Source organism: Vitis riparia, chromosome 11 (assembly GCF_004353265.1).
Source record: "Vitis riparia cultivar Riparia Gloire de Montpellier isolate 1030 chromosome 11, EGFV_Vit.rip_1.0, whole genome shotgun sequence".
NCBI classification, from domain to species: domain Eukaryota; kingdom Viridiplantae; phylum Streptophyta; class Magnoliopsida; order Vitales; family Vitaceae; genus Vitis; species Vitis riparia.
Genome location: NC_048441.1, coordinates 17,152,618 through 17,168,805, shown reverse-complemented (window position 1 = coordinate 17,168,805; position 16,188 = coordinate 17,152,618). Strand labels below are relative to the sequence as shown.

General features: G+C 36.2%; 1 protein-coding gene across 2 annotated transcripts; it reads right to left on the bottom strand.

Moving 5' to 3' along the window:
• Window positions 1-677: 677 nt before the first annotated feature.
• On the bottom strand, window positions 678-15,888 carry LOC117925140 (golgin candidate 1). Of its 2 annotated transcripts, none has more exons than XM_034844027.1 (21): window positions 15,710-15,888; window positions 12,475-12,555; window positions 12,004-12,059; window positions 11,269-11,901; window positions 11,090-11,152; window positions 9,530-9,607; window positions 9,204-9,407; window positions 8,314-8,370; window positions 8,116-8,190; window positions 7,943-8,014; window positions 5,843-5,905; window positions 5,636-5,734; window positions 5,403-5,474; window positions 5,106-5,174; window positions 3,657-3,704; window positions 3,438-3,533; window positions 3,250-3,326; window positions 1,833-1,878; window positions 1,648-1,746; window positions 1,520-1,564; window positions 678-1,365 (listed from the first exon to the last, which is right to left on the bottom strand). In XM_034844027.1, the coding sequence occupies exons 1-21, from the start codon at window positions 15,735-15,737 to the stop codon at window positions 1,294-1,296; spliced, it is 2,133 nt and encodes a 710-aa protein (XP_034699918.1). In that variant the 5' UTR covers window positions 15,738-15,888; the 3' UTR covers window positions 678-1,293. The 2 variants fall into 2 exon arrangements, with proteins under 2 accessions (XP_034699918.1, XP_034699917.1); XM_034844026.1 differs by having other exon boundaries at window positions 5,403-5,480; window positions 15,710-15,887.
• Between the last annotated feature and the right edge of the window lie 300 nt (window positions 15,889-16,188).

Here is a 16,188-nt window from a genome sequence, read left to right as displayed (position 1 = left end):
CCTCCAAAGATCTCTGACAACGGCCCGTAGGGTAATGATGACCCTGCCACCACCTAAAGGCATCATGACAAACCAAAAAGTCTCTCCACCATTAAAGAGGGAGGCAGAGCTTCAGTCACTATATATATGAACCTTCACACAAGGAAGAAGGCAAGTTTGTTATACCTAGTAAAAGGTCAACTGATTAATCTCTCTAAATACATGACTGACAAAACCATCGGAGAGTATGTCTGGACGCCATGTCCGGACATCTTTTGCAGGGACTACTGAACCAGAACTCAATATTGATTGAGAGCGTGCGTCCATTTGGCAGTTACGTGGATCACAGGGACGCGAGACCTCAACAACAATTACCGAACTTATCCAATCATAGGAAAATGGTGAGACACAATCATAATACCAACCGAACAAAAGATCTAAACAGTTCATCTCTTCTCGGTGGATATATACCAATGATACTTTCAAGTTTCAACCACTGGTGAAAAAGATTCAAGCCATAAAGTATCGCCAAAAGCAAGCTCTGTTCAAAGATTCCAAAATCACCCTATCTCTGACAGACTAGACATCCAGTGGATGGTTTTCGACCCTTAGAGCTTAAGTAATTAGAAGGAGTCAAAGGACCATAAAAGAAAAGAAAAAAAGAGGACTGAAAATGGAAAAAGAAGAAAAGGCAGCAATTGAAAAACATAAAGGTTCAATAAATAAAGCAAAATACACCCTCACTTCCATAGCTTTCTATTTCCCTCCATCACTTCTACATTCCTGGAAATCTAATAAAGCAAATTTCGAGGAAGTGGGAGAATGAGAATCTTTGACAGCCAGTGTAGGCAATTGCCTGATAAATAAAATGAAATTTCATATTTTCATGGAGCAAAGATTAGGTTGTGATCTGGAATATAGAGGCTCCCACTTTTGAGGTATATATGTTCTTAGTGTCAACAGCAAAACCAAATTTATCATAAAAACATAAGCTTGCCAGTTAACGAAATATATGGACATTTGCATTGGTGTTGCTACATGAAGAGAGTTGCTTCCAATGTGTTGGCATCAACTCCAGCTGCCAATTTCCAACTCCTGCAGAAGGTCCTCTACAACCTGACTCTTTCCTCAAGTAGTTGGATATCGGGTAGAAAATGATGTGTACAGACATATGCATTGAAAGGATAAGACCCAGTTTTCCTTTCTGTTTTGTGTTCTTATAAATTTGTTGAGCAAACCTCAAGCTGCCATTACATTTCTATTTGTTGAATCAATAAATCTGCCTCTTTGACACTGCTTGGAGCAGCTATCGGATCATGGTAAGGTAGGGGTGGCGAGTCCCATTGATTGGGCAACTTCTCTAGATGCCAATTCATCAGCTTGCTCCTGGACATGGCAAGCAACACATTCAGAACAGGAAAAAGATTTGAACAAAAACATTTCTAATTGCAGTGATATTCCATTGAATAAATTTTGTTTCTGTAATATAAGAATCCCTCCTACAAGTGAGTAGATAGCAATATAGTCATACGAATCATACCTGAAGGTGATGTAAAAGGTACATCAAGAAGAGATGCACAAATACCTGCACATGATTATACAAGGTTATCAATGCATTCAAGACCTTCCACATAAAATGCCTCTAATTAGATTCTCAAAACTTCCTACCAGATAGAAAAGCAGGAGCAATCGGGCAGTTGGATACCGCCAGAGAAATCGTGTGGCTCTGACAGCCCCTGAATCTAAAAGTTTTGCAGCCTTCTGCAACTGCATGTGGCAATTTTGTACATTCTATGAGATCAGAATAGAGGATTCACAGGAGAAGAGTGGAGTGATCATGAAACACAAGATACCTGTATGCTTGCTGCAGCCATATGGCGGTGATGCAAGGGAAGAGGCCTGTAATTATTACAAAGTGAAAAAAGAATGATATGCTCAGTAACCAAGTAGCAACTGTGATAAAGTGACAAAACATCCATAACTGTGTTTATGTATGCATCTAAATAGATATGCATGTGATTGATTATACATGTAAGAAGTACAGCCAAAACAAGGATATGAATGAGCAGCAATACAATATAAAATAAGAAAGCACTTGTAAGAAGTTAAGCTAGCACCCAATTAGAGACAGGATGAAAAGAAGTTGTCCATTATGGTCTGCTCATTTGCAAAGAAGACCAAATAACACAGACTTAAGAAGTAATTTGATGTAAGTAGAAGGCCTTACAAGGACTAGTAAGAAGGTCAAAATGAAAGAGGGTCAAGGCTGAGAACAGATCAAGGCACATTATTTGATGGAGCAAAACGATTTGAGCAGTCAACCCCAAGTAATTGTAAATTTTAAGGCCTTAAGTCTTGTTCTTCTTTCCAAGGTGACCCTCTTTCCTCTCTTTAGCCAAAAAAAGATGGAAAACATTGAAAGGGTCACCCTTTAAATTATTTTCCAAACTGACTCTTGAGTCCTCAACCCAAATACTACTCTCTCATCTTCCAATTTAAAGACCATACGTGCCCTCGTCGATGTCTCTTCCCATCTATAACCCAGCTCACTGATTCCCATAAGGAAGCTGTTTGTACATGGGAATGACCTCTTTTCTGCAATCAGCATATTGAGCTGAGTATACTTTCTCTCATATCCCTATCCAGTGGCACCATCTGCACGTTTACCAGGCCATTGTCAATTTGATCCTAGATTCACCAATTGCAGAATCTAGAATCATTAAGTGCTCTTTGTGTAACCTCTTTTGTGCAGCTATCTGCCTTTGTACTGACTACCCTTGCTGACTGATGAATAGTTCTGATATTAATGAGAGGGTGATTTTGCATTAGAAGGGATAATATTTAGCAGGCCTATCCAGTGATTTCAGTATGCGTATACATACATATGTAGAGACATACATGACAGCATTCAATAGAAAGATATGTAGAGGCTCCTGTGCAGCCTCTAGATAAGGTATCAAAAGCAAAAGCCAGATCATCTACTCTGAGTTTATGTACAACAAAGTGAACTCTGGTTATGACAAGCTAAAAGGCCATCTTTAATAACTGAGGAACCAAAAAATTAAAAAAAAAAAAACATGATAGATAAACCTTTTTTTGGTCCCCACTAAGACTCCAACTTGGAACCCTCCCACAACCCTGCCCCAACTACTTACCACTTGAGCCAGGCCTCAAGGGCAATAACCAAGAAACAAAATGTATCTGTATTTGATCAATAAGACATTGAAAATTTCAAAGGAAGCATAATCTAATCAAGAAGAAACAGCATACTCAAGTGCTTTTATGTCAGTGTCGTCTTCCCAAGATGCTGAACCACGGCGGGAGGTTCTACTTCTTTCTGCTTCTACCTGTTCAATAAAATTGTGAATTCATACGCAAAAGAAATAGATTAGAAGAATGAATCCAGGATTTTAGGTTACTATTAAACCGAGCAGCACAGTACAGCTAGAAACCGATACCTGTGCTTCTTTAAGACGTTTGACCTCTTTCTCCAATTGAAACCCTGCTGCAGCTTTTTCACTAGCCATGGCTTCTAGCTGTGTTTGCTTGTAGTACTGAATCATAGATAATAAATTTTGCATCTAAGAATTTAACACAATTTATTGGCCATATAGCATGACCAAATGAGCAATTAAGCAATCTTAAGAATACATAACTACATCATGGGTTTGACATACCAATAGGTCAGTTAGTTCACGGTAGCGTTTCTCCAGCTCCATATGCTCCTATTAGAAAGCAGTAAAAGCAATGAGGGCAGTTCTTAACATCAGAAGACTCGAAATGTTTTATACTTTTATTATGATTAGTCAGTTTTAAAAAGAAAATTGGAAGAAAACAGAATTAACACCATACCACAAGCAACACCATCCATCATCATACTTAAGCTAATAAAAGGGAAAAAAGATGTAGAATACATAGAGGATATCAACCATTATATTTCACAACATGCCGCATCGAAAGCTTCATTCACAATTTTTACTAGGTTGCCCCTCCTGAGTTTGTTTTCTGTTTCCCATTGCCTACCAAGTAGCCTCTCCTATTTTCTGAGGGTATGGGTAACTTAGCTATGGCATCTGAGCTTGAGCATCCTGACAGGAGGTGAGGAGTTTGGTACGGAGGAGGGGCTTAAGATTCACAAGAGGATGGCAGCACATAGGACTTTTCTATGTTAATTTGGTGATGTGCAATAAAAACAGAAGATTGGACCAAGGAGTGCATTCAAGATGATCTAAGGCAATGGGAGGTTCACTTCCTTGGATTTCATTGATATATTGGCCTTAGCCTAAGGCTGGTCAGACTTCACTTTTTTCCTTTCTTGTGTACCTGAGCTGCACCCTCTTTTGTTAAGCCACCTGTTAATAAATTATCTTTGCCTGTAAAAAAAAGGCTTAGCTCAAAAAGGAGAAAATAGAGTGTGTGAAACAACTAACAAGACACTTTAACAGTATACCTCCACAGTGATACAGCCCATAGATGGCCAAATGGCAGAAAAAGAAATCATTTAGCCCCATAGTGAGATGAGGCTTTGTTGAATCAAGTATGTCTACTATTCGTACAGATGTCACATGGCCACTCTAAAGCATAACAGGCATTGGAAATGACATGATAAGCGTCCAGGTACAATTATGTTATTGACATGCCAGGTACAATTATGTTATTGACATGCCTACTTATTGACATTTATCAATTAATGTGTCCAATAAAGAAAAAGAAGTGCCTGGTTCAGTTTAAATTACCTTAGAATCCAGTGATCAATTTCTTTGTTGCATAGATACGATTGAAGTACCCATTTTTCACATTCCATCGATCAGGGTACAGATGAGGAAAAATGGAAATTGGGGTATTTAGTCATGACTCATATCCCTATATTCTAGGTCCCAGGAATTAAACAAATCTGACACCTAGATGCACACCAACACCCAATTGTACAAGAGTCCATGCAAAATCATACTTTATTCATTACAATACATGAAAAACCAAATATAATACTGATGCCCAAATGTATTGATTTTACCTGGAAATATATATTGGCAATATATTTGTGTTACCTAAAATAAAGGGGACCTTATGCTAGAGGTAAAAAAAATAGAAATAGAAAAAGAGAAAGCATAAAACCAGAACAGTACCTGACGTGAATAATGCTCTGCATCTCTTTTCATGGCAGCCATTTCAACTCTCATTTTTTGCAATTCAGCCTGCAAATAGATAAAGAAAACATGGCAAACAGATTCTTAAACTGCAGTTTTCGCAATTCAAAATTAACTTAAATCATTATATAATGAAAAAGCCAAACTTAATAGCCTATATGCCACCAAAATATCTGAAGTATCAATCATGATCATGGAAGCTTCCCTCCTCCAATTGGAGAAGACAACAAGAACAATGTTTTTCGAGAAAGAAAAAACAAACCATAATAAACTTGCCTCCATAGAAGAAAGCTTGGCCTCTGCATCTCTTTGACCTTGGCGTGCACGTTCCACCTCTTCCTGCCATGCCTGCATCTTGACATTCAAAAATTTGACTGATTATATAGATACCAGCTGAAAGACAGTGTGCCAATATCATAAGCTGTGCAGCCAAGTTTGCTAAATGATCATTATCAGGTTTATAATATATTAACAACAAACAGGCCTAGTTTACAGTTTATAATGCATACCTGAATCACTTGATTGGCCTCTTCAGGGGATTTCTTTTGTCCACGGCGAGCACGAGCTTCCATATCTTGCAGTTCTTGATTTAAAGATGCACATTCAACCTGATGGCATAAAATAATGATAACCCCAATAGCTAAAAACTGTTTGTTCATCTAAGGAACAGAAAATAACACTTTAACAAATGAATATTCAACAATATTCCTATTTACCTCAAGCAGTGCGACCTTCTGCTCAAACTCTGCAGCCTTCGCTGTCCTCTCATCTGCTACTCTCTAAATAAGGAAACAGTTAGCCAAATATAGTAAAGATGATAAACATTATGGCCAAACTTTCCCTGGCTAATGAAAAAGGATTAAAATGTGTTGGCTTTGCCAATGCAATAATGCATTACAATTGTGGAATTCCAAATTCCAGATTATGCCCCATAGAGCGGTAATACTTTATCCAATCACAATCACCAAGTTTCATTCATTTACAAACGTGCCTTATAAGCCCAAGTGCGAAGCAAGATTAAAAGTAATCAGGGATCACTGATTAGTTGAATCTATGGTGGGAATGTGTCCCAATTATTTTGATCATGGAAAAATAAAAAATTACTAATAAGATAAAACTCTAAAACAATTGTATTTACCCATATAAGAATAAGAACAATAAGGGGCAATTATCAATGAAGTTATCCTTATTAGGAAACTCCCCCATCAACCTCTACAAACAGGTGAAGCCCATATCGAGAAATTCTGAAGAACATTCTTGTTCAATTATGCAATTTTCAAGCCTAGGGAAGCTCTAGTAGATTAAAGCCATAAAGAGAGAAGATGGAAAGAACTGCCACTTTGAGGCCCTGAAGAGAGCCAACCAAAGTTATAGGCACAACATGGACAGGATAGAAAGCTGTGCTGCATCAAAGATTGTCCTGGGTTAAAACTCTAAAGCTCCATAAGATTTTGTTGCATAGGCCTAGAGACACCCAACCAAAGAAGATACTGGGTGCCTTTAAAACCTTGGATCAAAGTTTTGGACAAGAAATTTTTCTCATGTGTATGTATTCATGTTAATAAATGAAGAGATTCTTAGGCAATGCTTTTGAAAAACAATTCTAAAAAACAACTTTTAAGAATAGTTTTTGAAAATTGTTCTTTAATATTTTGTAAAAGAAAAGTTTGTTTGGGAATCTGAAATGTTTTTAACATATTGTTTATGTTTTTAAATATGTTTTAAAAATAACTTTAATGTGTAGTGTTTTATTTTTAATCATTATCTATATTTGTATAATTATTTTTTAAAACAGTCATTAGAAAACAACTGAAAATAATAAAAAGATGTTATTTGGAAACGCCTTATTTTTTGTTTTTAAGAACAGAAAACTGTTTGAGTCTTTTGGTTGTTAAACACGTTTTCTTGGTTTTTTTTGTTTTAGAGAACAAAAAACTGTTTTCAAAATTAGTTACCAAACAACACCTTAAATTCATAAAAGGGTAGCATCAGTGGCAAGACAGTAGATAGTACTCTGTACTGCATCAACAAGGCAAATCAGGATCGACCTGTTGCCTGTGGGATGCTCTTTAACTAGATTTCTTGGTTTGGCTAAGATGATCAGCATTTCATTACTTCTAGTTACCAAACTTACCAAAATAGGCCAAAAGCTGCTTCTATCCTACTATGATTTTCAATTATTACATTCTTTTTAAAACCCATATCAAGATCCATTATGCATTTGTACTTATTCATCGTCCTCAAAGGATCTATGGTGACAGGATCCACGCAGAAAATTGTAGGAAGACAAGGAATTACACAAATCACTAGAAGTAATTAGCTCAGAATTCAAGTTATAAGCATATGCATCCTTGAAATCAGAGCAGGATAATTTCTTTTACAGCATTTTCAGTCTGTGAACATGAGAACTAAGCCGTGAAACATGACAAGTTATTTGCCAATCAAAATGTCAGAAAAATATGCATTAGAATGCAAATGACTATAAATTTATGGGATAGGCATTGGGTTAAAGGACACTGAAATTTTTATACAGAACCTTCATTTCCACCCAAATTTCAGACAGCATGAATTCAACTACATCTATGAAATCCATGGCTTAAAAGCCCAAGGAGTAATCTCAAATTTTTAAATATTGCAACATACTCCATTGATAATTGACAGAGACAAAGAGTCATCACTATTGTATACAAGCTTCAAAATAGTTATGTGCAAAATATTCGAGGGAAACATCATGTATCGAGTTCAAAGAAGTGAGATTTACTAGCTAGTACTACTTTAGGCAATAAGTCACAAACATCACAAGGTCCTTACAGTACCTGGATCCTGGCAAGGGCTGTGGACGCTTCCACTGCTCGGTGTTCCAACTCGACCTCCCTTTCCATAGCAGCCTGTTTATTAGGATAGATTATCACAATGCAAGACAACAATAACAACAAAAAAGCAACAACCAAAAATGTACTTAAAAAAAGGAACTATTCTAAATACAAACCATTTTGGTAGCATGGTGTGCCGCACGCTCTTCTTCTGCTCTCCGTTCTGCAGAAGCCAGCTCCTCCCGCAGAGCCTATTAGATAAGTACATCCTCACTAATCTAAGAATTTCATGGTTGAGAAAAAATATGGGTTCAAGGATAGATTAAGAATCCACTTAAGACAAGTTGCATGCTTGAAAGGATAAATTGATATACCTGCATCATCCGCGTCTCTGTCAGTTCCCTATTTCTCATAATAGACTCCATATTTGCCTGATGAAAAGTAATGCAAGGGTTACAAAAGCCATAAATATTTTTATATCCATGTTAAGAGGATGCACAACATAGATTACCAATGAAAAATAGAACAGTAGAGGGTATATCAACATGGGCGAGATGATAAAAGAAACAGAATAAAGTACTCCAAGAGGAATGCCAATAGATCAGGTTAATGGTGCAACATGCACCCCATCCCACCCCCTATGGGTACTAGCTTGGGATTAAGATATTTAGTGTCAGATCAGCATTTGGAGGGAGAGCAAAATAAGAAACCTGGATCTGACTTTTTATGGGTAGTTGTGCCAAATTATTGATATATTTTCAAAATTAGCAAAATGTGGAATTAGGCATATGGCTTCTTTTGTATGAGATTTTATACTTAAGAGAATTGTAGCTAGATCTGACTTTTTGAACTAGCATACATTCATCTGCCTTTTTTTATCAGACTTTGTATAGAACATTGTCCACTTTTTGAAAGGATTTCTCAACCTTCTTTATACTTAATATTTCAATGCAATAAAATCATTGTTTCTTATAGAAAAACAAAAAAAAAATGAAAGCTGAATCAGTTTTGCTTCCTATAGGTATCACTCATTTGGTGTTATTTTACATATAATTTTAATGTGCATTTGTTTTTCATATATACATAATCCATCAACTAGAATTCAATTGGGTTGGTCAAATAACCCACCATGCCCCTTCTCCTATCAGCAAGGGTCTAGACAAATAAAATCAGAATGGGTATAATTGAGACGGTTATTTCAAATATCTAATCATAGGGGAAAAGCTAAAAGATCATTCATTAAAAACATGGGAGTGTGATGAACCTGCATGGAAGCCAGATTTCCTTCAGAAAAAGCTGCTTGTTTCTTAAGTGCATCCATAGAATTGACAAGTGCTTCAATCTCAGAGTTCTTTGCAGCCAAAGCCTCAACCATATTTGACTCTACTTTGCTCACTTCAATTTTGGATGCAGATAAATCTTGCTGTAGTTGCTTTAAGCGAGCCTCATATGAGTTACTAAGCTCTTTCTGTTAAAGTAGAAATTAATCAGTAAAACACCACTCCTTGAATAGCATTAACATGTCCCAGGTACAAGTGTAATTGAAACTTCCACTTAATCCCCAAATGAAAAATTGGCATGGTGTTTCACCTCTGCAGTGAGAAGTTCTTCCAACTGTGCATTTTCAGATTTGCATTCTTGAAGACGGGTTAAAAGTCCAGCACAAACCTGAATATCAATAGCATGCATTAAGATTTGCTTCCAAAAGGCAAAACATTTGACAAGGAATTCTATCAAGTAAGAAAATATGATTATATAGAAGCCATAACCACAATATTATAGTGTATACTGTTGATCAAACCAAGAAACATATATCTACATTCTCCAGTAAAACAAGACATGTGTGGTCTGATACTAGAGAAAATAAGAATCCACATTTCCCCTCAAGTGGTCTAAGGGCATCTATAATGTCTCATGTACGTAATCTGAAACAATTGAGCATAGGAACAACTTGTGTCATTAAAAAGAAAAAAAATCATGAAGACAACATCCAATTGGGGATAGGTAGGTATACAGAATGTAAATCTCACCAATTTTAAGGTTTTCTTCAATGAAAACATAATGTTTGGTTACTCAACTGTAATTTAACAATGGGATTGTGTAGGTTCACCTACTTCAATCATAGAAGAATTAGAGGCATGAACCTGCAAGGTTTGAACAAAGAATAGATGAATTTATGGAGGATTTTCCTCTTGCCTTGTTCTGGTTATTCAAAGGAGTTGCAACAATATGATATTTCATAATACATAAGACTTCATGATTAAGGCATTAAAAAGGATTGTTTGAATACATAACACTTCTGTAAGTAAGGCATCAAGGAGGTCAACTTCAACCCTTTCATCTTTAATTATGTTTATTCACAGTTCTTAAGTTAAACTTGTTTAATTTTTGTATATATTGAGAAAAAAAAAGGCCAATAGAGACATAAATTTTAGCTACAATTGTTTCTTTTTTTATATTTTAAAAAAAGGCTACTTGAAGAAAGAAAATAAATGTAATTAAAATCCTTCTCCAACAAGGTACCAGGCCAAACCTAAAGCCACAAACTGTAGCTACAACTTCTTAATTTTTATTAAAGAAAAGCCACTTGAATCAAACAAGTAATTTAATTCAATCCATATCCAACTCAGTAATAGATCTAAACTAAAGACACAAAATAAATTTTGTTTCCTTTCCCAGTAATTTCACTCCTCATTTTCTTTTAGTTTAGTAGTTAGATCTTCCAAAACATATAGTCAAATGCAAGTGTTCACCACCTTGCCTCTCAAGTGATTGCCAATGGCTACAAACTTGTTACAGCTAAGTTATTAACAGAGAAATAATTCCAGCAGTGTCTATCAAAGAAAAAATATACTTGCAGTGGTATTATTGAGTTAATAACGAATCTTGATATCCAATCGGAGGAAAATATGGAAGCAACTATTCACTGTTGACTATCAGATAGATTCTGTAAAGGATTGGCTATTTAAGTATCTATTTAGAAAAAATAATTGCATTTGCCAGTTGATCTATTGGATAACTCTGATAACAACCATAGAAAACTATTTTAACAGGAAAATAATAAGGGTAAAGCAACATTCCTGCACGATTAATACTAACTATAGTCAACATTAGCAACAATGAAAAAGGGGACATAATACCATATCTTACCCTAGTTAATCTCGCCTCTTTTGACTGACCAGTGGAAACTGCAGTCTTAAGAAGTCCTTGAGCCTGCACATCAGCTAAAGGAGCTAGTAAATGACAATTGTAAACAACTGATGCACATGGCAATCCAAAGCACCAAATAAAGCATACCAAGATGTGGTTCCCTATGGTAAATACTTTACCTCATCAAGTTGGTCCTGTAATTTCATTGGAGAAGCATCACCCTTATGCTCCTGTTGCTTTTTTTGGTTGGAAATTGTTTCAACCTTGCTTTCAGAATCATTTGATTGTGTATCACTGCTACTAGGTGCATCAACATTTACAGATTGAGATCCCTCTTGGTCAATCTGTGAGGGAACATCTGCATCTCTGGACTTGATATTCTGGCCTTCTTCGACTGGATGATCTTCACTTACAATCTCAACTCCTGCTGTTGGGGACAATGAAGTAGGCTGTCCTTCATTAGCATCAGCTTTATCATTGACAAGCTCACCATTTGAAGTTGATGCAATGGCTTCAACATCAGTAACAGTAGGCGCAACTTCTGGAAGATCAGCTTCAGGTTTAACCATATCATTTGGAAGTGTCTCCAATGAAGGAATGCCAAACACGGAGGCATCTTTATTGCCATTCTGCAGCTGTTCATTATTTGCTTGGGCTGTAGAGTTACTGGACGTGGTTTCATCATTTTCAAATGATCGAGTAGCCCTATCTTTATCAGGTGCTATATCTGATACTGCTGGTTGTGTGCCAGTTTGCACCTGTGCAGTTTCATTTGTTTTAGAAGGTTCATTTGTAGAGAGCCTCTTTTGAGCCTGCAAATAACCTACTTGTAAGATAAATCACTTAATTCAAGTTGTCAAAACTATGAATATTTTGAAGCACTATGCTAAGGATAGAGTTATACTGCCAATTACCTTTGACTTTGATTTTGGTTTTGTCTTCCTGGTTTGTGATCCTTGTCCATTAGAAGCTTAATTCAAAAATTGAAAAAGAGAGAGAGAGAGAGAGAGAGAGAGAGAGAGAGAGAGAACAGAAAAAAGAAAAAAGCATGAGATATTGCTGGAAATTAGTATCTTAACAAAGTCAAACCTCTATAGCTGGGTGATATGACATATCACCTTAACAAACGTAAATACAATGTATAGATATATACACATAATTACATAAATACATATAGCAAGAGAATGACACACACATCATAATCATCATAAAACAATTACAATTGAGGAGAATGGCAAGATAAGACTACTAGGTCCTTAACATTCTGTTCCTTCAGGAAAACCCACAGTAGATTAACTAAAAGCATGAACAGATGTTTAAAGTGAGGAGCCTGTCTTCAAAACTGATGTGTAACAAAAAGATGCATTGATATTCAAGATTTATACCTGGTGCTTGACCATCATGCTGCTCATCTGACAACTCACTGACAACCAGCTTTGCCCTTCGATCAACAACTTCAAACAAATCTAATCCAAAACAATTACAAACTTTAGATGTTTAGACAAGTATAAGTGTTCCACAAGATTAATTTTTATATTATGTATTGAATCAATAAGAAAATGCAAGAAAGAAATATAAAATTTTGTAGGGCTTCTAGGTCCTTCAGGCTTCACTCAAGTGGCAAAGAGTTGGAAAGATTGGGGGGTTTGATGTTTGAGTCCATGTAACATAAAAGTAAAAATAATAATAATAATAATAATAATAATAATAATAATAGTAATAAGAATAAGAAGAAGAAGAAGAAGAAGAAGAAGAATTACCCATCAAAAAAGAAATTGCAGTGCTTAATGTGAATTTGGAAATACAATTAATTAAACATACACGCACATATAATAGCCAATGGATTACAATTCCCAATCATACTAAAAGGACTTCACCATTGAGTAGAAGCTAAAGAAAAGGTTTTGACACATGCCTAAATTATATTTCAAGAGTCAAGCTTAAAACAGGTGATGGTAAATGTTGTTGCAAATAGACATCTTATGTTGCCTTTAAACATTGAAGAAAAGAAGAAAATGCAGTAGGTGAAAAAATAAGGTCTATGAAATAAATCATGATAGAATGCTTAAAGAATTTCCAATTTTATTCCACATTACCTTAATATCATGTTAAGGTTCCATTTGGATCATGAAAAGTATGAGGAAAATGACAAGGAGAAGAAAAGGAGGAGGAAAAAAGTGAAGGAAAATGAAATAAGTTTGAGATCAATGAGTTTATTCTGTCTCATCCTTCTCCAACTTTATTTCTCTTTCACATAACCATTCTAAAAATAATGCCTAACAAAAGAGTGGACTGAAGTATATATGGTGTATACAAAGGCACCACAAGTTCATACCAAGTGGGGGCACACACACACACAAAAATATATATATATATATCCACTACATTGAGCTTAGCTAGTTAAGAAAGTCCAACATGGACAAGGAACCAACTCCTATGTACACTCTAGCCTATTCCAAAAAATTATGCATAAATGATTGTTTGAGTGCTTGATTTATTTTTTTAGTATTCTCAAATTCTCACCCATTTATCTCCTTCCATATGGTCTAAAATAGGCATAACAAAGCAACTCTCCAAGTTTTCTTCCTCTTGCTCCCTACAAAAGATCCATGTGAACTCAAGAGGGCCTTCTTTACTCAAAAGTGCATAACCCACTTTATTCCAAACAAAACAAAAATCAATTGCCACAAGATTACCGCTTTTGAGCTCTGAAGGAGGATATGATCTATTGTTTCTTCTTCTTCTTTGCATATGATACTAATTCAGGATCATACTCCTCTCCTTTTAAGCTAGTCCAACTTCAATATCCTAACCCAAGCGGATTCCCAACAAAAAAAACTGACTCTCAGTCTCATCAGAAGCCAAAAATTACAAACAATGTTGTAGGGGAAGGTCCCTGTTCTTTCAATGGATAAGGTGGACTACAGTGATTTAATTAAAAAAAGGTCACACTTCAATATCCGCACACCATTTTCTTTTCAATATCCCTGTCAATAGACTGCAATTGCAATTGCCTAAAAAAGGCCTCCACCCCCTCTAGCTCCCAATCATGGAGTTCTCTTGAGAGTCTAGGGTTCTAACATCCCCCTTCCCCTCATGATCCCACACCTTCACTACCTAGGCATCCTTGGCATTGGCTATAGAAAACAAAGTAGGAAAATCCTCCACTAGGGACAAATCCCCACACCACTTATCTGTCCAAAATTTCACCCTCAACCCATTGCCCACCTTAAACCCAATCCTATTCCAGAAAGCCTCCCACCTACTTCTACTTACCTTACACACTCCCACTTTGTACCTTTCCCTAACAACACTAAAGTGCCATCCTCCCTCTTTCTTACCATATTTTCTTATAATCACCTTCTTCCAAAAAGAATCTCTCTATATGGCAAATCTCCAACACCATTTACCTAGGAGCACTTTATTGGGGATGGACAACCTTCTAGTGGCCAATCCCCCCTCCCTCTTGTCCATCTAAATTTTCAATCAATTTACTAGATGAGGTTTTTTCTCCGAAGTCCCCCCCTTGCAATAGGAAATCCCTCTTAATATTTTTCAGCCTTAAGCCAACCTTTCTAGGGATTGCAAATAATGACATAAAATAAGTAAAAAAATACTGTTTTTTATAGTGTTCGTCTTGCCCCTTTTGATAAGTATTGTCTCTTTCATAAAACAAGCTATTTTTAGCCCCTTTTATCACTGTTATTCCTCTTTTACATAGAGAATGAATAATTTGAAAATATATCGGTTTTTAGATCATTTTCAATAATGCTACACTATTCTTTTGTATTTTCAAGGTAAACCAAATAAGAGATTTTAAGATTACTTCTTTTCTTGCCAATCAATAAAAATTGAATGTAAAAAAAAAAACAAAAAAAAAATCACATGGATGTCAATACATGAGACTATTCAGTGCCACTAATCGAATAACAAAGTTTCTAAAACCCAATTCTTCAATGGAGAAATCCTATTAATTTGAGCCATGACTAAGGTTTTTAGTCTCATTTTCTCCTTCCCAATCAATTTGGGCCATGAATCCATGAAAATTCAAAAAAAAAAAAACAGCGAGATCTGGCACTTCAGTTTTAGGGGCCATCATGTATCCAGCCATAATGTGTCCACAGGCCAACCAAAATCAATGTCAGGCAACACAACACTGACATTTAAAATCATAATACAAACCAAAACACAGAACAACTGTTTGTGAAAAAATTTCCTTCCATAAAACTGACCTCAAACTAACCTCGAAGATTTAAAGAGTTTCGTCTAATTCTTATTGTGTCAAGAAATTTCAAAATGCACCCAGATCAACCAAAAACCAATAACTCAAAACATATACAGCTCGATTTGTTTCCATTTGGAGATTTTCGTTTTGGCCCCTGTTCCCATTCGTTTCTCAAGAACTTGCGCACTTCCTTCAATAGAAAAATCAAGTACTCTTTCTTTGAACACTAAACATGTTCCAAAACGGAACATTATTCAATTCACTGCAATGAATTTGCAATGAACAACGAATTTCAACAACAAAAGAGCTTCAGATCAGACTCAAAACTCATTAAAAAAAAAAAAAAAATCTCAAATTCGATTCAATCACATAAGTCGAAGCCATGAGATCCGTACCTTCTGCAGCTTTGAGCCACGAAGCCATTGAAACAATGGTGCCCTAGAGATCGGTCATAGGAGTATTGAACCCAACGGCTCCAATTAAGGGGGGTTTGGTCTGATCCCTGCAAGATCTCAATGGTGCGATGAAACGACACCGTTTGGGTGCGGTCGTAACAGGTCGTTTTGTAAATGTGTATCACAACTCCGTGTCGTTAGTTGGAGGCCTAGAGCGAGAGTAAAATGGAAGAAACACGGATCTGTTCAGGTGGTATTCAACCTACCGGATTACCGATGCTCCACCAATCTACACAATACAAGTGGCAAGGAAGATTGGGCTAAAATGGGTTGGGCTTGCTCAGACGGTGAAAATTGGGCTACTCCAAAACCTAATAATTTATAAAATGGGCCGCTGGCTTGCTAAATTACTTCCAATCCTTGAATCATATAAAGCCCAAACCAGAACAAATTGATAATTCCTAAGTCTCAACCACTCT